Source organism: Salmo salar, chromosome ssa13, assembly GCF_905237065.1.
Source record: "Salmo salar chromosome ssa13, Ssal_v3.1, whole genome shotgun sequence".
NCBI classification, from domain to species: Eukaryota; Metazoa; Chordata; class Actinopteri; order Salmoniformes; family Salmonidae; genus Salmo; species Salmo salar.
This window is the reverse complement of record NC_059454.1, coordinates 7,517,896-7,534,915: the sequence shown is the minus strand read 5'-3', so window position 1 is coordinate 7,534,915 and position 17,020 is coordinate 7,517,896. Positions and strand designations below refer to the sequence as shown.

Here is a 17,020-nt window from a genome sequence, read left to right as displayed (position 1 = left end):
AGAGAGAGAGAGAGAGAGAGAGAGAGAATTTAAAGCAGTCTTTAAAAACAGTCTGCTATTAGCCGTGGGGACCATGTCAAGGTCTGTGTTTACAGTGATGACTGTCTATTATTTTTAACACAACCTGAACGTTAATTAGGCCACACCATAAGAAAGAGCCTCAAACAGCTGTTCAGGATGGTTAAAATAGCAATTATGACTCTGGGATTCCCTTAACACTAGTCGAGTCAATGAGATTTGGAAAGAAGCCTGTCGGGAGACTAACTAAACACGGTCATTCTTTCAATTGTATTTTACACACACACACACACACACACACACACACACACACACACACACACACACACACACACACACACACACACACACACACACACACACACACACACACACACACACACACACACACACACACACACACACACTGCTTCTATTTCAAGAACAACTTTATATGTCACATGATCAAGGAAGAACAAACAAAAAATCTGAAAATCGATATAAATCGGATAGAAAAGACTGGATGACATTTAATACAGAATATATAATATATACAGCAGATGAATCGTTTACGTAGAGGAGGCTCATCTTGAACTTAGTCTTCTCCATACAGAACGGATGTTCTATTTAAAAACTCTCCAAACCAACAGGCATAAATGGAGAATTGTTAAGAGGTTTTCTATAACTGGTAGAGTGCCTCTTATTTGGTTGTTTGATACCTCCATCTAGTGGTCGCTTCAGCTCCGAACTCTATCACAATTACATGCTGCTTATTCTGAGGAAATATTCACGACGATATTCTCACAAACCGGCAAGAAGCCCGTTAACAAAAAAAGGGAGACAACGTAGAGATCAAGGAATAACCAAAATATATTTATTAACTGAAGTAAAGTAAATACAATTAACCATGGTGTATGTAGTGTAAGTGAGGGGTTGCGTGCATAAATGGTGATAATGAAGGGTGTTGAGAGGTGCCAAAGCACAAACAAAACGGCCACGACCAAAATCCAACAGTGTGTCTGCATGGAGAGAGTGGGGAAGAGGTGTATTTCTCCCTGGGGCACACCTGAGCCCAGGTATGTCCCATTTCTCTGACGACCCTCCACCCACCGACATCCTATTAAGGAAAACAAGAGCAAAGAGAAAGAATTCAGGAGACGGAGTGGGAGGGTCATCGCAGTATACACTGAGTGTACAAAATATTAAGAACACCTGCTCTTTCCATGACATAGACTGACCAATAATTGTTTATATTTCTCTGTCTGTTTTTGTACATTCTGTATCAAATGTTGTTCTAATTACCATGATGTTCTAGATGTTCTAATAACTATGATGTTCTAATAACCATGATGTTCTAATAAGAAGGGATCTCTATTACTGACAGAGATATTATCGTCAGTCAGCTTGCAGATGACACCACCCTCTTTCTGAAAGATGTTGACCAGATTCCTAGAGCAGTCAAGGAAGAAGTTCCATACCTTGGGATTACCATATCTAAGGATCAACAGGAAAGATGCTCATTACATTTCATAACTATTATTGAAATAAAACACAAAACAAGAAGTTGAACCATTGGTTGCAGAGGGATTTATCCTTGAAAGGTCGAATATTGCGTTCTAAAGGCTGAAGGTATCTCCAGACAACCTAGTCCCTACATCTTGACAACAGAATAGGTAAAACGGTAGACCAGGTGCTTTTCCACTTCATCTGGAAAAGTCGTACACATTATATTAGGAAATCTGTCGTTATGAACACATATGAATATGGTGGTCAACATTTTTATTTAAATTTTTTTTATTTTCCTACTTTGAATAATACTTTTAAAGGTAAATTGGGATAAACATTTCTTAAAGAATCCAACGTCAATTTTACATTTCATCCCTCATTATATCTTCTCCCGTTTTGGTGACTTCAATTTTATGTTACTTTGTAACTATAGTAACTATAACATCGATAAGGTTCCGACAAAAAGTATTCTTAGCGTGGTCGTTAATATATAACCTTTTTTTTTTCTCCGCATAGGTATTTAATTTGGAACAATACGCATATTTTGTATAGAATCAAGTCTTTATTTTCTAATTACTGGTTCAATAATCATATCCTGCTGGCGAGTCAACTTTTTAACATTTACATTTACATTTACGTCATTTAGCAGACACTCTTATCCAGAGCGATTTACAGATTGGTACATTCACCTTATGATATCCAGTGGAACAACCACTTTACAATAGTACATCTATATCTTTTTTGGAGGGGGAGGGTGGGGGTTAGAAGGATTACTTAATCCTATCCCAGGTTAATGTAGAAGGATTGTTACTCAATTATGAGGATTTAAAAAAAAATCTTGTTACAATATCCCTGTTACACAGAGAGAGGTCGCCTTTGATGCTATTCCATCTGGAACTCTCATGTTATTTAGGAGGTGTAACCAGACCTCACCTGCTTGACCGACCCTCGCTTAATCCAGTTGGGATTAAGGAAAATAGGGAAAATATGTTTCTCTCCTTGTCACGTCCTGACCAATAAAAGGGGTTATTTGTCATTGTAGTTTGGTCAGGGCGTGGCAGGGGTGTTTGTTTTGTGTGTTTCTGTGTTTTTGGTTTAGGTTCTATGTTTTCTATTTCTGTTTAAATTTAGTTTTCTATTTCTATGTTGGGTTTTTGGTAGGACCTCCAATTAGAGGTAGCTGGTTGTCATTACCTCTAATTGGAGGCCATATTTAGTTGAGGTTTGTTTCACTTGTGTTTTGTGGGTGGTTATTTTCTGTATAGCCTGGGAGCCTTATGGAACTGTTATCGTAGTTTGTTTATTTTGTTTAAGTGTTTTCTTTAATAAATTAAGAAGATGAGCACTTTACCCGCTGCGCCGTGGTCCAATCCTTACGACGCCTATGACTCTCATCGCTCCCTCAGAACAACAGATCTATACGTGCTTTATTTCAATGGGATATTGTATCCATTCCTTACCTCACAACTTACTGGAATACATTTGTCAATAATATCTGTTGGATAAAAAGTCTGGTTATTACCACACAAATACCTGGTTGTTAACAAGGTCAAAGACAGTCTCTTTCAGAATGATCCATGAGTATTACCCTGCGAATCGTTACCTGAAGACACTTTAAAAAGACATTAACATTAACTGTACTTGTTGTGTTGAGCATCCAGAAACACTTCTGCCTTTATTTTGGCATTTGTCAACATGTAAAGAAATTATGGAAAGATATTCATAGTTTTATAATTGTTAATATTCTTGATGACTTTAAAAAAATATATATGTTGTATGGGAGAATGTGTTGCTCGGTTTCCTTAAAACTATAAAAAGGATACAGAAAAACAATATTATATTCATAAATGTAAATTCACTAATAAAAAAAAACACTCTTCCGTGTTTTTTATAAGGAATTCTAGCAATACATTAAGACCATTCTACATTCTTCTAATAAGAAAGCTGTTAAAACAATCAATAAGTGTGTATTTAAGGTCTTTATATAATCAGTAATTTATTGTACACCCTAGCATATGTTATCATTGTGTGTTTGTATACTTCTTGTATGTTCATACAGATTTTTCTGCAATTAAAAAAATACAAAAACATATCAAACAAATAACATCTAATAACAATAATAAAACTCTAGTAGGTTTGTAACTGTCGCAGGTGGCTAGTCAAACGCTGAACTCTTCACTCTTCTCTTCAATGTTGAAACATCAATCCATGGACGAGTCAGTACCACATGTTCAAACGTTACATTCAGATAGGTCCCTCCCTGTTTGCTGAACCTGTCCAATAAAAAAAACGCTAGTTTTCGTTGCAAAATTGTATGTTTTGCAACCGTTTGGGGTAACGATTACACGCCAAGAATATTTAAGCGAAATCGTTATTCTTGCAAAGCTTGTGAACGTTTTAATCAAACAATTTTATTGCATACAAATCAAAATCAAAATGTATTGGTCACATATTTAGCAGAACATGTACCACTTTATTCTGCAGCCGACACACACAAAAAAAACATGTACGAGTTACTTTGTTTATTAATATACTGTAGGACATGAAAGGTATGAGATAATAAGGGTCCTATAAAGCATGAGATTATCTGCAAGAAGCTGTAGAAAGAAATATTTGGGAATGTGCTCTACTCTTATTTGACAGATGAAATCTCGAGATGCGCCGTTTTTGAAATGTGGCGAAATGAAAAACAACCCTTTTGCTCGTGTAAACAAACGAGGTGTTTGGTTGGAACCAAAAATAGATCAGATCTTTTCGGTTGAAAGGCGTCAGTGTTTAGTCTGTTAGGACATGTTGCTACGAAGTAAAATAACAACAAAGCTTCAATTACAACTTTACCCAAGTGAGAGCTGGTCATTTTTTATTTATCATCACAGATGGATAACCCTCAAACTGGGTCTGGCCTTGGGAATGAATTACAGTGAACAAAAATATATACGTAATCATGCAACAATTTCAAAGATTTGACTGAGTTACAGTTCATATAAGGAAATCAGTCAATTGAAACAAATTCATTGGGCCCCAATTTATGGATTTCACATGACTGGGAATACAGATTTGCATCCGTTGGTCACTTAGCTTGGTAGGGGCGTGGATCAGAAAACCAGTCAGTATCTGGTGACCACCATTCGCCTCACGCAGCGCGACACATCTCCTTCACATAGAGTTGATCAGGCTGTTGATTGTGGCCTGTGGAATGTTGTCCCACTCCTATTCAATAGCTGTGCGAAGTTTCTGGATATTAGCGGAAACTAACACGCTGTCAATCCAGAGCATCCCAAACATGCTGAATGGGAGAACTGGGACATTTTTTCAACTTCCAGGAATTGTGCCCATTGGGCAGGCACTCTGTTCACAACGTTGACATCAGAAAACCGCTTGCCCACATGGCGACATCTACCCGGTACAGTTGAAACTGTGATTCATCTGCGAAGAGCACACTTCTCCAGCGTGTCAGTGGCCATCGAAGGTGAGCATTTTCTCACTGAAGTCGGTTACGACGCAGAACTGCAGTCAGGTCAAGACCCTGGTAAGGACGATGAGATCGCAGATGAGTTTCTCTGAGACAGTTTCTGAAAGATATTATTCAGTGCAAACCTCCCAGTTTTACCAGCTGCCTGGGTGGCGTGTCTTAGACAATCCCGCTGGTGAAGAAACCGAATGTGTAGGTCCTGGGCTGGCATCGTTAAATGGGTTCGCGGTTGTGAGGCTGGTTGGACATACTACCAAATTCTCTAAAACGACGATTGAGGCGGCTTATGGTAGAGAAATTAACATTCAGTTCTCTGGAAACAGCGCTGGTGGACATTCCTACAGTCAGCATGCCAATTGCACGCTCCATCAAAACTTGATACATCTGTGGCATTGTGTTGTGTGACAAAACAGCACATTTTAAAGAGGCCTTTTATTGGCCTTGGCAGGAACTAATTGGGATCCATAATAAACCCCAGGAAGAGTAGCCGCTGCCTTGGCAGGAACTAATGTGGATCCATAATAAACCCCAGGAAGAGTAGCTGCTGCCTTGGTAGGAACTAATGGGGATCCATAATAAACCCCAGGAAGAGTAGCTGCTGCCTTGGCAGGAACTAATGGGGATCCATAATAAACCCCAGGAATAGTAGCTGCTGCCTTGGCAGGAACTAATGGGGATCCATAATAAACCCCAGGAAGAGTAGCTGCTGCCTTTGCAGGAACTAATGGGGATCCATAATAAACCCCAGGAAGAGTAGCTGCTGCCTTGGCAGGAACTAATGGGGATCCATAATAAACCCCAGGAAGAGTAGCTGCTGCCTTGGCAGGAACTAATGTGGATCCATAATAAACCCCAGGAAGAGTAGCTGCTGCCTTGGCAGGAACTAATGAGGATCCAGAACAAAAACAAATCAAGGAGACCAAGGATGGGCAACTCCAGTCCTCGAAGGGCCTGATTGGTGTCACAATTTTCCCCCGTCCCAATTTATACACCGGACTCACTCAATCACGATCTTCAGTTCGGAATGCAAAAAGACACCACTTTAGGCCGCCGAGGACTGGAGTCGTCCATCCCAGTCTCAAAACTAAAGTACTAATGATGCCACTTGAAACAAATTCATTTTTTTTTTTGTACATGTTTTTATTTTTTTACAAAGAGATTCCAGAGCTGCAATGTCCCAGACTAGAAGTTCCTGTAAGGAAGAGAGAGAACTCATTAGAACACATCAAAAGGGGGTAATGTTACATTTGGTAGCGTTGTAGTAGACACATAATGACAAACAGGTAGCCAGGATGATGTTGATCAACATCAGTGAACTATTCACAAAAAATATATATATATATTTGTAGATCCAGACCGATATTAGTTTAGGTATTTATGGCACCAGTAAGATACCGATAACAACCTACGGCCATAAATAGGAAGACCTACGGCCATAAATAGGAAGACCTACGGCCAAGTAACATTCAGTTACTTCAGAACAATGTTTCCACAAATCCTGGGGAACCTAGCATCACACCTGATGAAGAGTTGACTAGAACAAAACAAGTGTGTTAGCGATAAAAATAAACTTAAGGGATCGCCAGAAACAGGAAACATCCATCCTCCCTGATTGGGCTGTTTTAACAGTGGAAAAAGTTTTTAATCCAATCATGTTCTGCCCCTGAATAAGGCAGTTAACCCACTGTTCCCTGGTAGGCTGTGATTGAAAATAAGAATTTGTTCTTAACTGACTTGCCTAGTTTAATAAAAGGTAATAAATAAAGGTTGTTTTAATTTAAACAGATGATCAGATTTCCATTAGCATGAAGCAGCCTTTTCCCCTCACTGAACAGAGCTGACAGATGAATAAGGACTCATTCCCTCTTCCTCTGCCTGCGGCTATGGAACCCTGACCAGTTCACTGTGATTACTATTATCTGAACCTGCTGGTCATTTATGAACATCTTGGCCATGTTCTGTTATAATCTCCACCCGGCACAGCCAGAAGAGGACTGGCCACCCCTCATAGCCTGGTTCCTCTCTAGGTTTCTTCCTAGGTTTTGGCTTTCAATTGAGTTTTTCCTAGCCACCATGCTTCTACACCTGCATTGCTTGCTGTTTGGGGTTTTAGGCTGGGTTTCTGTACAGCACTTTGAGATATCAGCTGATGTAAGGACTTTATAAATAAATGTGATTTTGTTAAAAGACTAATACCATTTCCAGTCGACTGAGGGGTTAAGTACTTTTGCAGTAACCCATGTTCTCAGATCAAGGGAGGCTCGTTCCTGCGTTTAAGACTAGGACAGGTCAACAATTGGCAGGTGTATAGGGCTCGGGTAAAAGGGCAGTGGATAAGTATGCCATTTGGGATGCAACCAGAACTTACTTTGACACGATGCTGTCGGTCTTCGCCAGCCTCAGGAGGGAGTCGTCAGCCTCGCCCTGCAGGTACAGGACGGGAGGTTCCGTTAAGACAGTTTACCCTTCACACACACACACACACACACACACACTTCTCATAGCACTATGACAAAGATAAACGCACAATATCTAATGATGCCATTTCAGTTGTCTTTAAGTGGCTTCCTCTCCAGAATCTACACTGATTCATTCACTTTCTACACGCCTCACATCTCATAACACTGACCCTGTATTCAGGACATAAAGTTATATTTATTTGACACGTTTGTTGTAGTTTAACTTTAGTGCCTTATTGCAAAACAGGATATCTGGAATCTGTTTTTATTATGGACAGGCTTCTTTTCACTGTCATTGAGGTTAGTATTGTGGAGTAACTACAATGTCACATCTCGTAACAGGGATGTGATCAGAACATAGAAAAATCAAGACTGCGGAAGGATAGTTCAGTCTCAGTCATATGAACCTGGATGCTACGATCACAGTTACAGTTGTTGCCAGTGGAAGTATTGTCTGAGGTTTGCCTATAGTCTTGCTTTTTAAGAAACATCAGGGCCTCAATCCATCTCAGTTCTCTGACAGACTACAGGAGAGAACAGGGCCTCAAACCATCTCAGTTCTCTGACCGACTACAGGAGAGAACAGGGCCTCAAACCATCTCAGTTCTCTGACCGACTACAGGAGAGAACAGGGCCTCAAACCATCTCAGTTCTCGACTAGACACTACAGGAGAGAACAGGGCCTCAAACGATCTCAGTTCTCTGATAAACACTACAGGAGAGAACAGGGCCTCAAACCATCTCAGTTCTCTGATAGACTACTGGAGAGAACAGGGCCTCAAACCATCTCAGTTCTCTGCTAGACACTACAGGAGAGAACAGGGCCTCAAATCATCTCAGTTCTCTGACAGACTACTGGAGAGAACAGGGCCTCAAACCATCTCAGTTCTCTGACAGACTACTGGAGAGAACAGGGCCTCAAACCATCTCAGTTCTCTGATAGAGACTACAGGAGAGAACAGGGCCTCAAACCATCTCAGTTCTCTGACAGACTACTGGAGAGAACAGGGCCTCAAACCATCTCAGTTCTCTGCTAGACACTACAGGAGAGAACAGGGCCTCAAACCATCTCAGTTCTCTGATAGACACTACAGGAGAGAACAGGGCCTCAAACCATCTCAGTTCTCTGACAGACTACTGGAGAGAACAGGGCCTCAAACCATCTCAGTTCTCTGCTAGACACGACAGGAGAGAACAGGCCACTAACAGATCAACGGCCTGCAGCATCGCCTTGTAGCGTTGCAAAATGATGGTAACTTTCCCCAAACTCCCAGGTATTCCAGAAATCCTGGTTAGGGGAACTCTGGGAATCAGGAGGGAATAAACAGAAATTCCAGACTCCTCTAGCAGAAATGAACAACCGTAGCCTTGGAGAAAGAGGAAACGTACCATTCTACGGATGGCACCGCAGATAGCGTAGGTCTTGAACTGGCCATTGAAGCGACCGGTTGCCTTGTCAACCTGCAATAAGAAAACACAAAGGGAAATGGAATCAGTACAATGAGATCTTACAGTAATAATGAGTAATGAGCGTTAGGTTAACACAGCAGATCAATGAAGACAGTACAGGCAGCGACCCAAAATCGGCCCAAAGGGGGGCGTTCAGCAAGACGCAACGTTTTGGAATGTTTAAGAAGAGTTAGCCTGGAAATAGTTTTGTCATTCAGTGATGTTACCTCAGCAATGTTGATCTGGATGGAGGCGTGGTCCTTGGCTCCGATGATCCTGTTGCTCGCGGAACTAAAAGACGAGGTAAAAATGGAATTAGAAGGGTATATTTTCATCGCCACTGTAAAGTTTGCTAGCGATACATATTAAAACCAATCATATCATCACAAACTGTAAGGCATTATTCATTCTAACGCATTAGCTACTGCAGAGAGCATACCGTTCAGGATGAAAAAGTACACTTTAAGCAAATGTATTTAATAAGGCCTCTTTTATACACCAAGTTGTCACACGGTGCTTACAGATACCTGGTTTAAAACCCTCAAGAACAACGAATACATAAGAGAAGAGCCAGCTAACAAGCAGGTTAGTTGTCAGGAGACCCGACGTTGAATTTCATTGGATTTAACGTCGGGCATAAATACGTTTGGATATACCATCTTAAATTCCTACCGCCAAAAGGGCCAACAGACAACTGTAAAAGTATATTAAAATATATATATATATATATTTTTTTTTAAATCAGGCCTCCCGAGTGGTGCAGTGGTCTAAGGCACTGCATCGCAGTTGCTAGCTGTGTCACTAGAGATTCTGGTTTGAGTCCAGGCTCTGTCGCAGCCGGTCGTGACCGGGAGACACATGGGGGCGGCGCAAAACTGGCCCAGCGTTGTCCGGGTTAGGCCGGCAGGGATGTTCCTGTCCCATCGCCTCTCCTGAGTCCGTACGGGAGTTGCAGCGATGGGACTGTAACTACCAATTGGATACCACGAAATTGGGGAGAAAAAGGGGGGGGGGGGGAAATAATAATAATACTTTATTTCTGCATTCTGGCTTGTAGAGGAAACTTTCCTGATCCAAATCCTCATTTTATGCCTGATGTACAATTCAATGAAAATCAACGGCGGGTTTCCGGGCTTGTTAGTTAGCTACCACAGGCTTCCATAATACAAGGGCACTCTGGGTACTCACCATTTACGTGGGACGTACAGGTCCACGAATTCACCAGCGTCGTTCTGCATTCTGATTTTGGGTGATGATCGGTCAACTCGATCTGTGAGTAGCAGAGAATGATTCATAAAACATTAAGCATGCTAGTCTCTCACACAATTTCAGTGTATCGTACCCCGGAAACCAGACATATAATTTAATTATGTTGTTGGTCGGACATAAATGAGCATTTTTGGATCAGGAAAAAAAAGTTTCCTCTCGCGACTTCTACAAGTCAGAATGCTGTTTAAAATAACGTTGTTTTTTTTACCGGTTGTCCGTGTGGTTGGTCCTTTTGCAGGTAGGAATGTGAGACAGGAACGTTTAACTACGTAAACGTTTGAAAGCAGTGGTAGTACGTTCAGATTTCGATCTCCTCATGCATGTTGCACAAGATGAAAATATGTGCGTACTAGCTGAGCTTACACGGTTCTGCTTTAGGTGACAGAAATCTAAAAAGGTACCACCAGTGCTTTGAAAGTCGATTTAATATATATATATATATAAAATTGTTCCCGAGTGGCGCAGTGGTCTAAGGCACTGCATCTCAGTGCAAAAGGCGTCACTACAGTATCTGGTTCGAATCCAGGCTGTATCACATCCGGCCGTGACTGGGAATCCCATAGGGCGGTGTGCAATTGGCCGAGCGTTGTCTGGGTTAGGCCGGTGTAGAAAGTCATTGTAAATAAGAATTTGTCCTTAACTGTCTTGCCTTGTTAAATAAAATATACTCATCTATGAAAACCAAATGGTCCAAATTGCATGTCTCTATCATAATCCATTTTAAAATTATTGGGAGTTTCTACCCTTGTAGGAATGACGAAATTAACGTGACAAAGAATGGAGTCCAGAGAAGTTTTTTTGGTGGAAAAACAGCATTGGTCAGCTGGTCGCTGTGTGAGAATGAACGCTAATTGACAGGCTCACTGTTTAACTCGTCATTTTTGTAGCGTTTTCATATTTTAGTATACGCGTTTTATATTACGAAACTCCTGTTTTACAGATGCACAATCGAGAGCGTCCTGTCGGGCTGTATCGCCCTCAACCGTAAGGCTCTCCAGAGGGTAGTGTGGTCTGCCCAACGCATCACCGGGGGCAAACTACCTGCCCTCCAGGACACCTACACCACCCGATGTCACAGGAAGGCCAAAAAGATCCTCAAGGACAACAACCACCCGAGCCACTGCCTGTTCACCCCACTAACATCCAGAAGGTGAGGTCAGTACAGGTGCATCAAAGCTGGGACAGAGAGACTGAAAAACAGCTTCTATCTCAAGGCCATCAGACTGTTAAACAGCCATCACTAACGTAGAGTGGCTGCTGTCAACAAACACTCAAATCTCTGGCCACTTTAATAAATGGACTTAAAAGGTATCACTAGTCACTTTAAATAACGCCACTTTATATAATGTTTACATACTCTACATTACTCATCTCATGTATATACTGTACTCTATACCATCTGCTGCATCTTGCCTATGCTGCACGGCCATCGCTCATCCATATATTTATATGTACATATTCTTATTCATTCCTTTACATTTGTGTGTATAAGGTAGTTGTGAATTTGTTAGATGACTTGTTAGATATTACTGGATGATCGGAACTAGAAGCACCAGCATTTCGCTACACTCACATTAACATCTGCTAACCATGTGTATGTGACCAATAAAACTTTTTTCTCTCTAAGATTTCTCTCCAGAACAAAACGTATCTCTGAATGGTCAACGGAGCACTGAACGTACTGCAAACTCTCTCTTTTACATGAACTCAGCTCGTAATGCTAATTGTGCGACACATCGGAAACAGACCGACCACCATAACATGTAAAATCCTAAAAAGGTTGCCGTGAGAAAGCAATAACAGAGCTCAGTGTTTATTATCGGAAATATTAGCTTCCGAAATCTGACTTTTTAGATATGTTAGAGACACCACTGAAGGATTCAGAATAATTTGTCTTGGTAAAATGTATTTTTATAACTTAAGGAAGTGACATCTCACACCCTACAAATTGCTAGCTACATTTGCTAGTCTGAAAATTACTAGCAGTTTGCAGGAGTTAGGAAAAACAAAAACAACACTGCTCGAATTATAGTAAGAATGTAATAAGACCCCGTTTTCCCCCGAAAAATCTCTAGTTGAGAGGGGATGTTTTCTACTAGTTGACTACGAAGCCATGTGAAATCTGCGTTGACGCCGACGGCTCCAGCATGCGGCAAACAGCGGTAGCAATGCAGCCTGTATTTTACCAGAAAATGTATAAATAACGTCAGCTTTCAAACCAAACAAAGTCCTCCTGTTAGCGGAGTTGATTAGCAAAATATTATTTCACGAAATCGACATCCATAGTTGCTAATAGTACAGTATTTTCGTATTTGTACAACAAGAGAAAATTCTCTCTCTCACCGTTTATCACAAATGGCTGATAGGAAAGGGAGGAGTATAGCTACCGGAAGTTAAAACGAGTTCGACTGGTGTCGCAAGCAATTACTTCCTATGGGCGCTTAAAAAAAAACGTATAAAATGTTCCTTTTTTAAAATTCGATGCCATAGAAATACTGAATAGAGGGAATCAGATAGATAGAGTAATACAGGTCTCATAATAAGCATGAACATCTCAAGTGTCTATCCGTTTTGATACAGATTCGATAAACAAGTATAACAGGTGTAATATTTTATTAGGTATATAACCATTCAGTTGTTGAAAAATACATAATATTGTTAGACATATATTTATGAATACAATCAATCAAATATGCAATAAGCAGATTTTTTTCCTTCACCTTCAATATGAAGAAAACAATTGACAAGAAAGACAAAAAGACATGGAATACATAGGTATTCATTACATCCAGAGTCACTACAGTAGTGAGTCATTTAGCAGACTCTCTGATCCAGAGCCACTACAGCAGTGAGTCATTTAACAGACTCTCTGATCCAGAGTCACTACAGTAGTGAGTCATTTAACAGACTCTCTGATCCAGAGCCACTACAGTAGTGAGTCATTTAGCAGACTCTCTGATCCAGAGCCACTACAGTAGAGAGTCATTTAGCAGACTCTCTGATCCAGAGCCACTACAGTAGAGAGTCATTTAGCAGACTCTCTTATCCAGAGCCACTACAGTAGTGAGTCATTTATCAGACTCTCTTATCCAGAGCCACCTACTGTCGGTGCATTCAACTAAGGTAGGTAAGACAATCACATATCACAGGTCAATGAAGGAGGTAGAGTAAATCTAGAGTAATAATAGATCATAGTAATATATCTACTTACTACAGCACATATTACAGCAGTAATTGGTTATCTGGTCTAAAGTAGTGCACTATGTAGGGAATAGGGTGCCATAGGGCTCTGGTCTAAAGTAGTGCACTATGAAGGGAATAGGGTGCCATAGGGCTCTGGTCTAAAGTAGTGCACTATGAAGGGAATAGGGTGCCATAGGGCTCTGGTCTAAAGTAGTGCACTATATAGGGAATAGGGTGCCATAGGGCTCTGGTCTAAAGTAGTGCACTATATAGGGAATAGGGTGCCATAGGGCTCTGGTCTAAAGTAGTGCACTATGTAGGGAATAGGGTTCATTTGGGGGATGTCCACTACACAGTAGGCCTATACACTCTTCTACTCAGAAAGACATTTAGCAGAAATGCTCTGACACTTATTCTCTTTCACACAGGTGCATCCTATATTAACCGTGCAAGGACACTTACAAAAAACAAAAATATCTCCACATTGTTTTCTGTGAAAAACATCCATCTCGTATTGAATCGGCACTGCCTTCAGTCCCTTGACCATACAATCCGAGCAGGTGGCATTCCTGATGACTGCTGGTATCCTGTTGTCATTCTTGTCAGATCTGAAAGAGAAGCAATCAAAGACTAAGGAATCAGCGTCAACAACAAATATCAACAACTGCTGCTACTTTTACTATTACTGTGGGGGGGGTCTATAAACCCTGGTCTATAAACTACTTACGTGTAATTCCAGGGGGCCAGTGAGGTTTCCTCAATCTTAGCGGCATGGTAGGGAACCTCCGGTTGCTTCTGTTTGTGTGGGTGATTCACAAATGTGCACCTTTCACTGGCAGGACAGCAGTGGGATTGTGAACTTCTACACAGAACGACCAGACAGGACAGCAGCAAACACTGAATTCACAGGGGGAAAAAAGCAATGTTGTCAGATCCAGAAACGGACAGGCCAAAAGGCAGTTCTGGCAAAATGCCAGATGGGCTGGTCTGTCTTGGGTCAGTCTAAATAGGGGAGTTTGCGCAGAATTTAAGGGTTGCTGGCGCTGCACAGAACGTGTATCACTAGACAGACACACCAGTAGCAAACCCTGAACGACCAAAAAGACAACATTGTCAGATCCTCCCTAAACATATTGAGCGTCTCAAATGGCACCCTATTCCCTATGTAGTGCACTACTTTTGATTAGTGACCATTGGACGCTGGTCAAAAGTAGTGCACTACATAGGGAATAGGGTTCCATTTGGGAGGCACACATACGGTGCATTCACACCTACACCCTACACAGACTACTCAATACCATACATCAAACATGCACACTCTGTAGGGATTTACAATCATATTTTTGCAGTGGAGTTGATTTGGAATTTAGTCATCACTTTTGTAGTTGCGTAGCAGTTGGCCTAATTGGTTTAAAGGGTTGTTTGTTTTGATTATTAAATTGTAATGATAGTAATAATAGGATGTCAACCCAATAGGTAAACACAGTGGCATCACTAGAGGAATTACAGTGTTATTACACAGCTGTAGGAGGAACTATGTTAAGTGTCATTAAATAATGGTAATCTGTGTCACACAGTGTCAATCTGAGTCAGGGAGAAGCCCCCATTCATTCAAAACCTAATTTCCTAGTGTACTCACCAGCAAGATCATGATGAACTTCATGTCGCGGCCTCAAACGATGTCTTCTGAGTCTTTCTGAAGAAATGAGAAGTGTTGGTCCGAATACTACTACTGGTACTGCTGCTGGTACTGCTGCTACTGCTACTGCTAATAGTACTGTGGAGCTCAGAATGGTCTGGTATCTTACACCTGAAAATATATGCCTGTCCAGTCGCTCATAAATAGCCGATGTGACGTCAGCAGGACTTCTTCCACATGTATGTGACCCGATCAGCGCTCGCTCTTTCTGTAACCACAGAATATTTGCATCATTCTGTGGACATTGCATCATACATATTCAAGCTCGAGTCAGAAAGACGGACGAGCTTGAAATCCAGAATCCTGTTTTGCTAACATTTCACTCCTTTTACTCTGTGTCATTGCCAAACGGTTTTGCATGTGATGGACTATTGCTTAAGGAGTGGAATGATAACAAAAAACACCCAGACTAGAGACAGACTAGAGACAGACTATTGTGGGTGGGGATAGGTTCTCAAAACCAAGTGAAATCGCCCCCCCCAAAAAAAATTTTTTAATATTGTCTTGTCCCTTTAATAACATTCCATTTACTTAAAAAAATTGAGATTTATAAAAAAAAATTAAAAAAATAAAAAATCGTGAACCAATCCTTTAAGTCTTTACATCCTTATGAGGGATGTTGGCATTTGTTGTCCTCTCATCGGTTTGGCCTGCTGTTTCTATAAAAATGCAGAGAACGTGGCCTTTCTTATTATTATATATTCTAGAAGTAGACTATGGGGCCTGGAGAAACTGCCATTCAGATGCAGCTATTGAAGGAGAGTTGTTTTTAAATCAGTGAAAATATTTGTACATTTGATGTTTCATTCAAAATGGAGTAAAAGAATATAGGAACTTTGCTTATCAAATTACATAACTAGTTGTAGCTGTTAACCCCATTCACTCACCAGCCTTACCACTCTTAGAAAAAAAGGTTCTATCAAGAATCTGAAAGTGTTCTTTCGGCTATTCACATAGGACAGAACCCGTTGAAGAACCCTTTTTTGGCTCCAGGTAGAACTCTTTTGGTTTCAGATAGAACTCTGAGCAGTTGCCATAACAGGCGGTGATGCAACTGATCAGGATGCTCTCGATGGTGCGGCTGTAGAACTTTTTGAGGATCTGGGGACCCGTGCAAAATCTTTTCAGTTTCCTGAGGGAGAAAAGGTGTTGTCATGCCCTCTTCACAAACTGTCTTAGTGTGTTTGGACCATGACAGTTCATTGGTGATGTGGACACCAAGGAAGTTGAAACTCTCGACCCGCTCCACTACAGCCCCGTCGATGTTGGTTCCATGTAGAACCCTTTCCACAGAGGGTTCTACATGGAAGCCAAAAGGGTTCTACCTAGAACCAAAAAGAGTTCTATCTGGAACCAAAAGTGTTCTACCTGGAGCCAAAAAGGATTCTACCTGGAACGATAAAGTGTTCTCCTATGGGGACAGCAGAAGAACCGCTTTGGAATCCTTTTTTCAGTATCGTCCGGGTTACGGTTTGGCCGGGGTAGGCCGTCATTGTAAAAAATAATTTGTTCTTAACTGACTTGCCTAGTTAAATAAAGGTTACATAAAATACATGTCAATAAAAGTAGGAAGGGGTACTTGTTTATGTTTGTGCTGGCTAGTTGTACAAATAGATATCCATTTTTTGTATTCTTTGTTATTAATCAGTTTCTTAACTTGAGGGTTACAGGTGGTATCATTATAATGATGAGGCATACACAGACAGTATATCATATACAATATAATCTCTATTGATCCGTTATACATAGACTACAGATATGTGTCACTCTTCTGTGCTGTGGAATTCCCTCCTCTCCGTCCCCTCTCTCTCTCTCTCTAGCTCTCTGCTTGTTTGTTTATAGAACGCGTGGGTTTCTGCTGTAGGAGTTGAAGCATGGAGAGTGTTTACCCCGTGGTAACTCCAAACCCTCGCTTTCCATATGGGCCATAAACAATGGTTCCATAATGAAACCGAGCTGATATTTCAGACACGTCAGGCTTTGTGT

At 41.0% G+C, this 17,020-nt stretch overlaps 1 protein-coding gene across 1 annotated transcript; it reads right to left on the bottom strand.

Annotated features, from left to right (window-relative positions):
- Positions 1-6,106: 6,106 nt before the first annotated feature.
- Positions 6,107-12,584, bottom strand: rps21 (ribosomal protein S21). Its single transcript, XM_014134277.2, has 6 exons — positions 12,496-12,584; positions 10,072-10,153; positions 9,111-9,174; positions 8,824-8,895; positions 7,344-7,399; positions 6,107-6,167 (listed from the first exon to the last, which is right to left on the bottom strand). The coding sequence occupies exons 2-6, from the start codon at positions 10,119-10,121 to the stop codon at positions 6,158-6,160; spliced, it is 252 nt and encodes an 83-aa protein (XP_013989752.1). The 5' UTR covers positions 10,122-10,153; positions 12,496-12,584; the 3' UTR covers positions 6,107-6,157.
- Between the last annotated feature and the right edge of the window lie 4,436 nt (positions 12,585-17,020).